Source organism: Aythya ferina (assembly GCF_964211825.1).
Source record: "Aythya ferina genome assembly, chromosome: 15".
NCBI lineage: Eukaryota > Metazoa > Chordata > Aves > Anseriformes > Anatidae > Aythya > Aythya ferina.
In genome coordinates this window covers 14,538,646-14,551,638 of record NC_140314.1, presented here as the reverse complement: position 1 = coordinate 14,551,638, position 12,993 = coordinate 14,538,646, and the positions used below count along the sequence as shown (strand labels likewise).

Sequence of the window (12,993 nt, the reverse complement as noted above, 5' to 3'; positions counted from 1 at the left end):
TTACTTGGCTTATGAAATATTTGTGAATTAGTTAAAAAAAAAAATGCTCTGTTAAACTATTTTCTTTTTTTTTTTTTTCTATTTCACTAAAAGCATTCCAGGTTTTATTTTACTGAGGAATTACCAATAGACTGACATTTATATTACATTCTGGGATATTTCCCGTACCAAAAGATTACATGAGGAAAACATAAATTTTCAAAAGGTCATTTAAAATGCACTTTTGAGCAGAATCATTAGTGGAAATATTCCATTCAGTTGATTTTTTCAGGTTTAATCTGTTCACATCTAATTACGTGAACATAGAATTGTAATGATGACCCTGTTATGATATTATCTTGAGACTCCAAGCAACCAAACCTTAGGTGCTCCTGGCAGTTGGTACATCCATTTCTGGGTTTTGCATGTAAGACATAAGAGACCATATTTTATCTAAATGGGCATGTACTTTATGGTAATGACATCAATTATTAAATTGTTGTGATATCATTGTTATGGTTTCTATTAATTTATTTGTTGAGATTTTATTGTTGATAGAGGAGCAATTGTTTAGTAAGTTTGTCTTAGTTGAATTGATTGGGCAATCATATGATATAACTTGCCGATGTTGTATTATTTGCAAATTAAATGTAAAAAGATTTTTGCAAACTGAATTTTTAATTGCTCTGTTTTCGCTTAGTTTAAAATGGAATGGCAGGTCAATTCATTATAATTAATATATATATATATATATATCAGTAGATTGTATTTACATATTTTTCTGGTTTTGTCTACTTTTAATTGCCTATTGTAAAAAAAAAAAAAAAAAAAGAAAAAAAAAAAGTTGAGTACCTTTGCAAATGAGTTATGTGAATAAGCCAACAAAGTGCTTCCTGAATTAATAATAGATTTATTTTTTTTTAATTGAAGAGAAAGAATCTCCTAGTAGTAGCCCGGGAATAATGTTAAAAGTACCCTTCCTGGTCCTCATGGTCCTCAAAATACTGCTTAGTGAGTTTGTATGAAAATTTTAACAAATGAGATATCAATAATAAGAAGATATCTTAAGAAAGTGAAATTTACTTTTTACAGGGGCTTTTCTTGTCCCTCCCCCTTAAGGCAAACTTCAAGAACTTAAAGCAAAGGAGACATGTTAAAATTACTAGTAGCTTTTTTAATGCCAAAAATTTTCTTAAGAGACAAGCATGGAAACAATGGTTTCTGTTATCAAAATCTGATGACCTAGGTAGCCAGCTAAAACAGAGGACCTGGGGAAAGAATAAATGACTCTGAATTCAGACATTTTGAGCATACATGCTTAGCATACTTAACTGATTCAGTGATTTTTTTTTCTTGGATTTTTTTTGTTTGTTTTTGTTTTTGTTATTTACTGATTTATTTTAAGGGAATAAAGATTTCCAGTCATGAAATTACAACACTTACATGAGGAGAGGGCTAAGGTGGGAAAGGCATTTTTTAAAAAGTTATTTTTGAGAAGGGACTTTAAGGAAAAATGGTGAAGGAATGACATACTCAGGCAGGGTTGGAGGAGCAGCTATACTAAGAAATTTTTATTGAATATAAGAGTTACAGTCTTCTACTAGAAATCAACAGGTTGCACATATAAACAATTTCAGGAAAAACAACAACAACAACAACAACAACAAAAAGATAAAAATACCAAAATGTTTTTGAACACTACATTTGAGTTTCAGTTGACCTTAGTTGGCATATATGATATTCATTCTCTGTAATGAGAACAAGGTTGTTGTTTCTTTGTTCTGAAAGTCCTGTTTATCTTCTCAGATTAGATTTACAATTTTTAAAATGCTGATTTGGAATGGAGTTATTCCAAAATATATTCACTTGATTTAAAAATCAAGTAAATTATGTCATATTATTAGACAGTTTTCTATGGCACTTTGATTTTGCAAACCTTTTTCAAGCAGTTCTGTTTAGCAAAAAGGACCCTTATGATTGTGAAACTCAACATTTGTGCTGTAGTGGAGATAGGCTGCAGTGATCTACTTATGTCACTTGTAAAGTTTTCTAATCAGATTGTAAAGTCTTAATGATTTTATTTACTTTTAACATCATCAATATAACACAATTTGGGTTGTTTCTATAAGGCCTTTTATATTTCAAAATTAAATGTTTTAGTAGCTTGAAGGCTATTTATCCAGATACTTCTAGCTTTGCTATAGGAAAACAATTCCTTTCTTTTGAAAGGAGTTTCATTTACATGTATGTAAGCTGCGTGAATTTGAGAGTAACCTGTTAAAAAATAAAATAAAATAAAATAAATTGAATGTAAGCCATCAGTTGAAAAATTGGTTAGTATTTACTGAAAAATATTCATGCAAAAGTCTGTGAAGCACATCACTGAAATGTGCAAGAAGGAACTAAAAATAAAGAAAACAAAGAAGTCTTGTTGACTTGCTTTAACTGTGGAATTCATTAACACTTTAAACATGTACCATTCACATGCCAAATAGGTACTGTGCAAAGTTAGAGAGGTATCTTCTCTGTACTGCTAATAAAAGTTCACATCTATACTCAGTTTCCTGTTAAATGTTGCAAGAAGTGTAGCTGTGTATAATAAATATATTTTAAAATATGAAAACAGGTAATTACAAAAAAAATAATTTACTATAAAGAGTTATAATGAACTTTGTAGTAGATCAGGAGAGATTCTATTAGGCCCTTTTATCCAGAAAACAAATCACAATGGGTATTGTGCACGTGCGCAGTTGCCAGTAGGAAGAAAGGTTAGTTATATAAACTTTCAATGTACATGGTAATAGTTTCCTCATTTTCTGAGAATCGTAAAAGAATTGTTAAAAGACAGTACAGAAGGATTGTGGTTATGCTTAATTCTTTGAACAGTATCACCAATACGTCATCAGTTAGTCAGATACGGTTGTGTTTCTAAAACAAAATTATACTTCTCAAGAGTTTCCCATGACTGCTTTAAGTACTTCATTCCCCTTTCTGGTAAGATATGTCACAATACTTATTAACGGACATCTATTAACCACTGCCAATAGGTAAGGTGAAACTTATGCAGATCTCTAGGCTGAAGTGAAAAATAAATTTTTCTGAACCTCCATGAAAACTATGAGTACCCTTCTGCTTCCTGATAAAAATCTGCTTGTATCTACCCATCTTGACCTTCTTTGTCTGTGTAGTTGTGTGGCTGCTGCTTGCCTCTTTTAAAAACAGCTTACTTTATTAGCCAGGAAAACCACTTCAGTGGGCATTGGTATCTAGTTTGCTTCCTGTGCCTGTTTTACAGGTGTATGTTCCTTCCAGTCAGCAAACTAATATATGTGGCAGTCAATGTGTTCTTGAAAGTGTTTTTATTGGTGTTATATTACAGCCATGTTTCAGATTGGCTTTCTTTTCTGCTGTGAACCTAATATCTTCTTGATTGTTTTTTGTTTGTTTGTTTGTTTTTGGTAGCTATGTCTGAAATTCTTGTTTATAGCATTTTCTGCATTCTCCATCATGGTATATTGCCCTTCTGCAACTGTTTTCAGGATAACTATCCCTTTACCCTCTATAAGTATTTTAAATGGTGACTAATAATTCATCAGTAAGATGTATTGTTGTTCTGCAACATCTGTAAATATGGATTTAATTTAATTCCTTCATTTTATTTTATTTTTTTCAGTGCTTTGCTGCTTTTACTTATTCTAGTGTTAATCTGTGTCGTGATGATGCAGTGTGTCTGAAGTGGTACAATGAAGAGTATTATAAAGAGAGGTGTATACTGAATTGCATGCCACTGGCGTTTTTTTTAATTTATACACCATCCTACAATTGGGTAGGGGAAGATGACTAGGAGGGTGCTTATAACATCTTTTTATAGTTAATCGTGGATTGTATCTTTGTCCTTTGCTTCAAATAATCCAGATCATGTTTGACCAAAGACAGCTGTGACTCTCACATGACATTGTGTTATCCTGTTAATGGAGATATGGTGCCTGGCTTTTGGCAGTACTCATGGTTACCTGTCAGGACTTAGTCCTCTCAAAATGCAGTGAAGCAGTGACAATTACTTTTTTTCCTTTTTTTGAACATGATCTATGATGTTATTGTACATAATATCCATTGTGTTGAGTCCTATATGCAGATTTCTTGTTTGCTTGACTTTGCATCTAGAAAGGATCTAGAAAGATGCCTTTCATTTTCAGTAGCTAGGGAAACACAGTTGACTATGTTTATCAAGTCATTCTGTTAGTCACTTGGACAGTTGTTAATTTTGTGGTTTTCAAGTTTCTGTGTCACATCTAGTTCCAAAAAAGACTTTAGTGTCAGTCTTCCTTATATTGTCAGTTTAATAACAGTTGTTATGGCTCTTAAAAACATGTATATAACAGAATTCTTAGAATCATAGAATGGCTAGGGTAAGAAGGGACCTTGGAAGGAACCTCATCTAGTTTCAATCTTCCAAATTCTTCCTCAAGCTGAATTTCATACATAATAAGTATTTATGATGTATTCATATTTTTAATGCCTATATGGTTCTTTGCAATTTTTTTTTTTTATTTTTATTTATTTATTTTTTTTGTGACAATTACTCCACTGTGGCTTGGGTTAGGTTAGCCATCTACTTTTTCCTTCTGTCACTTCCTGCTTAGAATTTTCCCAACACAGCAATTTTCTGACAATGTTCTTTGTTATAGCTTAATTCCATTGAGCTTTAGTGGCTTGGATATATAAGCTACTGAGCAATCATGCATTTACAGGACAGTCAAAAACTCATATGAGTTCTGACATATAGAACATCAAAAATGTCACTTTATTGGATGGTATTTTAAATTTAGTTCCTTCTGAAAATCATCATAGGCTATATTAAAACTTTTCTTTTCCCCCTTTTTTAACATGCTAATGGAATAACAGAGTTCTGTAACTTACAAATCTCCTCACTATTAATGAATCCTTGTGTCATCTAGACAGAACTTGTCACCATGTAATTGACTTTAATAAACAAACAACTGATTTTTTTCATCTCTATAGTAATGCTATTTTTTATCTAGTTTTGTACAACCATGTCCTTTTTACTTTGTCTCAGAAATCCTGTTTGTGAAAACACGGGAAATTTTCCATTTGCTTGAAACTTCTAGATGTCAGTAACCAAGAAGACAAGAGAAATTATTCATCAGTTTGAACATCTACATTTGAAGATTATTCTTCAACTTAGGATCAAATGTGGCTTCTGTATCTTTTCCTTTGTGGTCTAGCTGCTTTGTTTTTGTTTTTACCTACTGAGCATTTTCTTGTTTGTTACCAGTTTCTTTTGTGAAAAGTCAACTATTCTTTGTAACATCAACTGTGCAATGCCCTTATTTAGTTATTAAACACATCATAAGTAATTTGACCAGCAGTTGTTCAGAGTTGTAGGTCAGTGTAATCATGTAGCTTAATAAAAAAATCTCAATTATCTGTTCATTTTTTTATTCCTCCATATCCCCCATTTTCTTCTGCTTGTTAGGATAAATCCATTGATGTCTGAGGGACTCAGGTGGCCAAACATACAGGGTAGTAAAAGAATGAAATGTTTCTAACAAGCATAGAATTACCGAACGACCAAATTACAGCATGGCTGAGTATGGAGGCCCCTCTGTGTCCATCTGCTCCTCTCCCTGCTCCCACAGGGCCACCAGAGCAGGGGGACAAGGCCCGTGCTCACATGGTGGCTTTTGGACATCTCCAAGGATTGAGATTCCACAACCTCTGTGGGCAACCAGTTCCAGTGCTCAGTCATCCTCACTGCAAAAAAAAAAAAAAAAAAAAAAAAAAAAAAGTTTAGACAAAAAGATAAGACAGTGTCCATGTTTTGGCATCACGATATTTTTCTAAGGGTTATAAATTCCTGACATACAGTGGTGTCAATATATGTAGAATCCAATGGCAGTTTGTTTATTTGTACACTAGAGAAGATGGGGGGGGAGGAGGGAAATTTTAATACCATTTATACTTAAAAGAATTATAAAGAAATCTAGATGTGTGTTTAGTTTGTGCAAGTAATTTTTGGTATAATAAACCAATTGGATCTGAAAACATATTTGTGGCAAAGATAATTAAACAGCAAGTTTTGTTGGAACAGCCAACTATCCTTATACAATTTAGCATAGGAATAAGCACGTTAAATAGGCAGTTGCTTTTTTGCTAAAATATGCTATGCATATTTTTTGAGTTAATTTGATTATGTTGATTATGTGGTGTGGAAAAAAAATTCAAATCTTGTTTTTTCAAATATCTGAGGATTCAATAGGTAAAAACCTGAAAACAGTGCCTTAAACCAGCTGCCAATGCCTGCTCTCTCTAGAAAGATTGACATAATATTTCAGGGCACACTTAACTACAAAAAAAAAAAAGTCACAAAATTTATGTGAAATTTTGGACTAATTTGGATTTGTTTGGAAACTTAATGCAGTAGTGTTGTGTGAAGGGATTCAATTACAGTGTGCAGTGTTTTGTAAGTAACTTTCTCACATAAAAAGTTAATTAATCAGAGCTGTGTCAATTTCCTTGTGCCATGTCAATTTACAGCAAGGTAATCACTAATCGCCCAGCGTGCAGCAAAATAAGGGACAATCCATGAGTCATTTATTGTTATTTTTTTTCAAAATAAATGGCACACAGAGCCATGAAGAAACACATCTTGCCTTTCATAATATTTTTATCGACAGTTTTGCATGTTGTAATAGACTGCAGCAACAAGCAGCTGTAGTTCAACGGAATATGAATATTAAAGAAACAAATGAGAGCAGATTTATAGGCCATTGCTTTTCTGTTATGTCAGTTTTGAGATTACACTGAGCAAATGAACAGTGAAAAATTACTCTTCCATGTGGAGAATGGTGATTAGACTTGTACATTAATTAGAGATTTTTGTTTTCCATTTCAATGCATTTCAAATGAGAACATCCTATAAGAAATTGTTTGTCGAAAATCCAGATTTATTCTTTCCTAAACAACAGTATTTAATATTGACATGTATTTCTGTACAATGGTAAGGAAATCATTGTTCCACTATTTTTGTTTTAAAAATAAATATATTGTTTCTATTTTGAATTAAAGAAATAGAAGGGACCAGTTGTGCCTATATTTGACATACATGGCAAATTTCCTTTGAGTTCAGTTAATTCACAATTGGATCCCAGGGATAATCATCTCACAAAAAGGATAGGTGATTTTATTTTTTTATTTTTTTATTTTTTAGTTTGCTAGAGCTTTTCACACTTTAAAGACATATATTCATTTTTAAAATCCTTTTATTTTAAAAGCTGTAGTAATGGAGCTTTTACTTGCACTGTAATTTTTATTTAAATGTAAAGGTCTACATACATTGTCTTTAGCACAGTTTTTATAACTCTTTTAAACAATGACAGGTTATATTACATATTGCTGTTAAAGTCAAGTGAAAACTCACTACAGAGCATACATCAGGATAAATTCATGATATTTCTGTTTCATAAATATCAGATAATATGATATAGATTATTCTGCTTAGCCTTCCTCAGCATGTTACCTATTATACCTCTTTGTTTGTAATTTATTGTCCAGCACTTCTGAAATGTTTCCTCAACAGGGATCCTCCTAAACTATGGGAGTAATATTTGTGTGTCTTCCTGCATTTCTAACAGTTAAACTACTCTGCAGTAAATTAGCTATAAACTGATTTCAACACAGTATAGCATTAAAATTCTTCAAGATTAAACATTGGAAAACTCTTGATAGCAGATGACCTGATAGTTTGTACAGAGATTAGGAGTGATGAGAGGTAGATTCATTCATCCATTTTGATGGCACACCTTTCTTGAGGCATATGGCACGCTCATACAAATTCAAACCACAGCAAAAATTCAAAGAATAATTGCCCATTAAAATGGCTGTATATTTTTATGGCTTTGATACAAAATCTGCCCCCTGTTGTTTTTTACATCTGCTACTCTTCCATTTATCTCAGGGCTTTAAAACTTTAAAGTGTATAACCCCTAAGTATTTTTTAATCAGGATGTGTTCCCCCTTTTTGGAACTCAAGCTTTGTCAGTGTTCAGACAGTCTTTGTTTTCCAAGGCATATATTGAGATGTGGTGTCTAGAAAATCCACTACCTGTTATGTTCATTTAATAAAAAATGAATAAAAGCAATGCTTATATATGATATCTTTGGGGAGAAATTCAGATATAATTAAATTTCATCTATGAACACAAATACGATTGGGATGAAAGGTATCTTTCCCTCATGCAGTCCTTAGAAACTTCTGTCTTTGTATTTAACATCATTATTATCACCAATGATATGTAGTTGGCAAAATTTGCCTTTTCCCTATTACACGTCAGAATTCTAGTCATCAAATTACATTGATAAATTTAAGGTACTTCTGTTAAGAAGTGGAGTAGGATGTTTCCCAGCTGAGAGTTGAACACATTTTCAGTGCCATTATAATTGAATTTTCACTGACTTAGTTTCAGTAGTTAGGCACTGAGGCACTAAGGAAGGTTGACCTACAAACTTTGAGTCATTAAATGTTTACCCTTCCTGGCTAGTATATTCATTGCTTCTGGGGCTGGTTGATATTACTTAATGCTTCCTGATGGGAGAGCTCTTTTCATAAAATTGTTTTTATTAAGTCCATCATTCAATTGTGTTCTAGTGGCATTACTTCTGGTTATTTTGGGAGTAAGGATATTAAAAAGTTGGTAGCAAAATAAATTCTGTGATTATTGCATACTCCTAATCACATGATTTCTCAGTTGGGATGAGTAGCATAATTTTTTTGTTGAATGTAGGATGACATGATCTTGCCAATTATTATACCTCTGGCAATAATTATAATCTTTAATAATACTACCTGCAATTAGAAGGCATGTTTTCACATACTCTGTTTTTATGGCTGACCCGTCACTTTTTGGGAGAGTGGATATAATTCTAGTGCATATATGAGCTTACTTTCTCACAGGACTATGCAGTGTCATTCTTAGTTCCATATTTCTCAGGCTTATCTTCCATTATGTCTTGTCTTCTTTACAGAACTCCAAACCATTATTCTAACTTCTAAATGCTTCTGTAAGATTTCCTACGGTTTTGCTTTACTATAGATATTTTATGCTTCATGATTTTCTTAAGGAGGCAACACAAGGTGAGCATAGCAAAACAATGAAATAACTTAAGGCTTTGCATTCTAACACATCAGAAAATATAGAGATCCTTTAAAAATGTCAGAAATCCCTGCCTTATCTTACCATCTCCCATGAATGCTGGGTTTGGCTTCCATTATACATGTAGGTTCTGGATTTGATAAACATTTGGGGGCTAAGTGACTCTTCCTGAATTTCTTCTAGCTTTTTCTCCTCTTTCATAAGAAAAATCACATGCAAAGAGAGAGACTTATTTCTCATTATATATGCATATGTAATAATAATAAAATAGTATATACATATATTTTTTTAATATTTTCTGTTCATTCGTATTCATTCATTGATTGAGGTGCTCTGCTTTTGCACTAATATTTCTTTGTTCACTGCCAAAGATCTGTAATTTTTGCCAAGGTTTGGCTACCATGACGAAGAGAGTATTTAGGATAAATGTTCAATTACTGCAAAATATATACTTTAAACCATCTGTGTTAAAGTTATACTGAATGGTACAATTAAAAGGAAAACAAAACAAAACACACTAGGAATTCATGCAGACATATCGTCAGTGTCTGCCATATAATTTCTGCACAATTCCAGTTGGAATTTTCTTAGAGCTACAGTTACTCCTTTCTTCCATTATTCATACACATGTCTAGGGTGTGAGCTATACGAAGGAATTGGTGAATTATTTTCAAACAGTACATCTTACAGAAGAAAGATTGTCTAGGACCCTGAGTGTTTCACTGAAAGAGTGTTGACTACTTCCTTGCCTTAAATATCGCCAAACGTAGATGTATGTACTAATTAATTGCTGAAGCAGATCTTTGAATGGGGGTTCCTAGATTATGGATCGGAAATCCATTGTGTTGTTAGATACATTAGATAACTTTAGTTTAGACTTTTTTTTTTTTTTTTTAGTTGGTTTGTTATTCTTTATTACTGTTTCTGTTTTTCTTAGAAAACTCTTTTCTATCAGTATGTAGAAAAATACAGATGCACATGTAAGTGAAGAAGTTGTCCAAACTGCTCAAAGGTTGTTAGACTTCGTTATTTTATTTTTTTTTTTGTCATTGTCATTTAGGTCAGAGAAATTTCTCTTATTCTTGGTAGTTCAGGAGTGTCCCTAAGACTACATTTATGAAATCTAGCTACAGAATAACCTTCAGGCTTATAATTTAAGATATCTACCATTTCAGATATGTTTTCCTGGCCAGACTCTTCAGTTAGAGGGGCCTAGCAACAATTGTAAGGCTGTAATGAAGTCACCGTAATTGCAGTATTTTCCTTCATGTGTTCAGCCAGCAATATCTATAAGTTGATAATTTTCTATTTTATTTCATATTTAAGGCTACTTTTAAAATTTAATTCTAAAACAGATGAAACACAACTCTGGATTGAAGTCAAATTTCAGACTTGAAGAGCTTGTACATAATTTCTTCCATTTCTTTTTCCTTTATTAGGGCATTACTAAACATTCTTTATTTATCTGTTTACATACTTAATTTACATAATTCAATACAGTGGAGCACAACTAAAGTAACCAGAGTGTTACCAGAGCAGGATTTAATTTTCTGTATCTCACTGATGAAGTAGTTCCAAAAATACCTGTTCTAACACTGGCCAACAATGTATGTCCAGAAGAGAAATGTATAATGAAGCATTGTTTAAAAAACTGGCAGAGAAAGTAAAGTAGAAAGTTTCATTTTTTCTTTTTCTTTTTTTAATTAAAATGTGAAAACTTTTAAAAATATTTTACTGAAGAAAAAAAAATCTGTGTAGTACTATATTGCTGTTCAGTTTCTGATGAACTTTTTTTGTTTCACATGGAATGGTAATTAATGTTTACATTTACTTGCAATGACAATATAAAACATGAGTTTATTTCTTCTTTATATGTCTAAATTGTTTCTATTGGCTCTTAATATGATCTGAATTAATATAGATACATAAAATACATAGTTTCCAAACTATGTAACTCTTGCCTTTGAAGAAATAACAGGTACTATTATGAACAGGATATACCCTCAAATTCTGAGAAAGCTCTTGGTCTACCTTTTTTTTTCAGTTGAAACAAACTTCAAACCTAATAATAATCAACTTTCTGAACAAAAATGAAGCTCATCACTGAACAATTTAGATTGAAATGGTCTTTTGGAGGTCACTGGGTCCAACATCGCACACCCACTCAAAGCACGGCAAACTTTGAAGATAAATCCAATAATGTGATGGAAAGTTCTCTGGTACTATAAATTTGAGCCTGAGCTGGATGGTTTTGGCCTCAAAAGTCTCCTTTTAGCAGCATCAGTGACAACAGACAGCATTGTTTTTAATAATGAGTGTCTTTTTGTGCTACCTGTGATACTGCTATATAAATTCCCAGTTTGCCGTCTCCTAGTTGCATAAAAAGATTTTTTGTTAGAAGATGAGGCCTCTTGGTAAAAGACTAATAATTTAGTTATCCAACAATGCCCTCATCTAGTTATGGGCCATGCTTTAATATAAGCACAACTATGCTGCTACATTACCAGTATTTTGTGTAGTTTTCAAACACCAGATTGAACTGAATATTTTATTTTCCTCTCCTTCTCTTCACAGTGCCAGGATTTCCCTACCCAGCTGCAACGGCAGCTGCTGCTTATAGAGGTGCACATCTAAGAGGCCGAGGTCGCACAGTGTACAATACGTTTCGAGCAGCAGCACCCCCTCCTCCAATTCCAGCCTATGGCGGGTAAGGAGATCAGCCTCTTTTACCTATTACCATGAATCTCCAAAGGCTGCAAACTGTGTTTAGCTGTGGTGCATGCTGACCGTGTCTCACTGCAGAAACCAACACAGCATGCAACCAATCCAAGTACTGTAAGTGGCGCACCTTGCACAATGTATTGAAAAATGACTGTAATTTATACTGCCATGGTTGGTGGCCTTAAGCATTTGAGGTGTCACATATTGTTATGTAAATGCTCTTAGAGACTAAATGCTTTGGAACAGGGAAATTGTTTCAGCTAAAGATGTATTTTTGATGATTGCAAACATCTGGTTATTAAGGAGGTTGGATCAAGTAACTTGTTTTCCTTGAAATCATCCACTGAAAGATGTCTCTGGACCTAAAGGCTTAGAGTTTTGTTTTGTTTTGTTTTTAGTTTAGTTTTTCAAGTTGACATTTTTACAAAGATTGAAAACTGGGCTGCTTCTCTCAAGGCCGTGTGCTTTCCAGTACATGTGTGTTTAAATAACAAGTCATGGAGTGAAGGTGACCTCTCTCTTTCCTCACTACAATGCTATTCTGCAGTTCATGTGCTGTCACTTTGGATATCCCCATGTAAGGATGCTTGCTGCACAAAATGTGCTGAGACCCTATCCTTCGATTTCATTACAGTAGAAGACAGGTGGTCTTCAGTAGTTTCCCACCCCAGACTTCCCTGGCACTCTGGTGAGACAGGCTAGGTGAAGGTAAAAGAGGCTAATTTTGGCTTTATCCTTTCCATATTGTCAGAATGTTGAGGTCCCAGTCGATTGGCAGCTAGCAAATGTGATGCCCATCTACAAGAAGGGCTGGAGGGTAGACCTGGGGAACTATAGGCCTGTCATTTTGACCTCAGTGCCAGGGAAGCTCATAGAGCAGATTATCTTGAGTGTCATCACACAGCACTGTAGCCAGGTGATCAGGCCCAGTCATGCTTTTTTTTTTGGGTTTATGAAAGGCAGGTCCTGCGTGACGAACCTGATCTCCTTCTATGACAAAGTGACGTGCTTGGTGGATGAGGGAAAGGCTGTGGATGTGGTCTACCTTGACTTCAGTAAGGCTTTTGACACCGTTTCCCACAGCATTCTCCTCAAGAAACTGGCTGCTTGTGTCTTGGAC

At 33.6% G+C, this 12,993-nt stretch overlaps 1 protein-coding gene across 50 annotated transcripts in view; it reads left to right on the top strand.

Annotated features, from left to right (window-relative positions):
- Positions 1 to 12,993, top strand: part of RBFOX1 (RNA binding fox-1 homolog 1) — an 873,300-nt gene that overhangs the window by 805,569 nt on the left and 54,738 nt on the right. For all 50 annotated transcript variants that reach the window (XM_084536908.1, XM_084536919.1, XM_084536930.1 and 47 more), the window contains one exon: positions 11,727 to 11,859. In XM_084536908.1, coding sequence (XP_084393034.1) covers positions 11,727 to 11,859 — 133 coding nt within the window. The remainder of the gene's footprint in view (positions 1 to 11,726; positions 11,860 to 12,993) is intronic.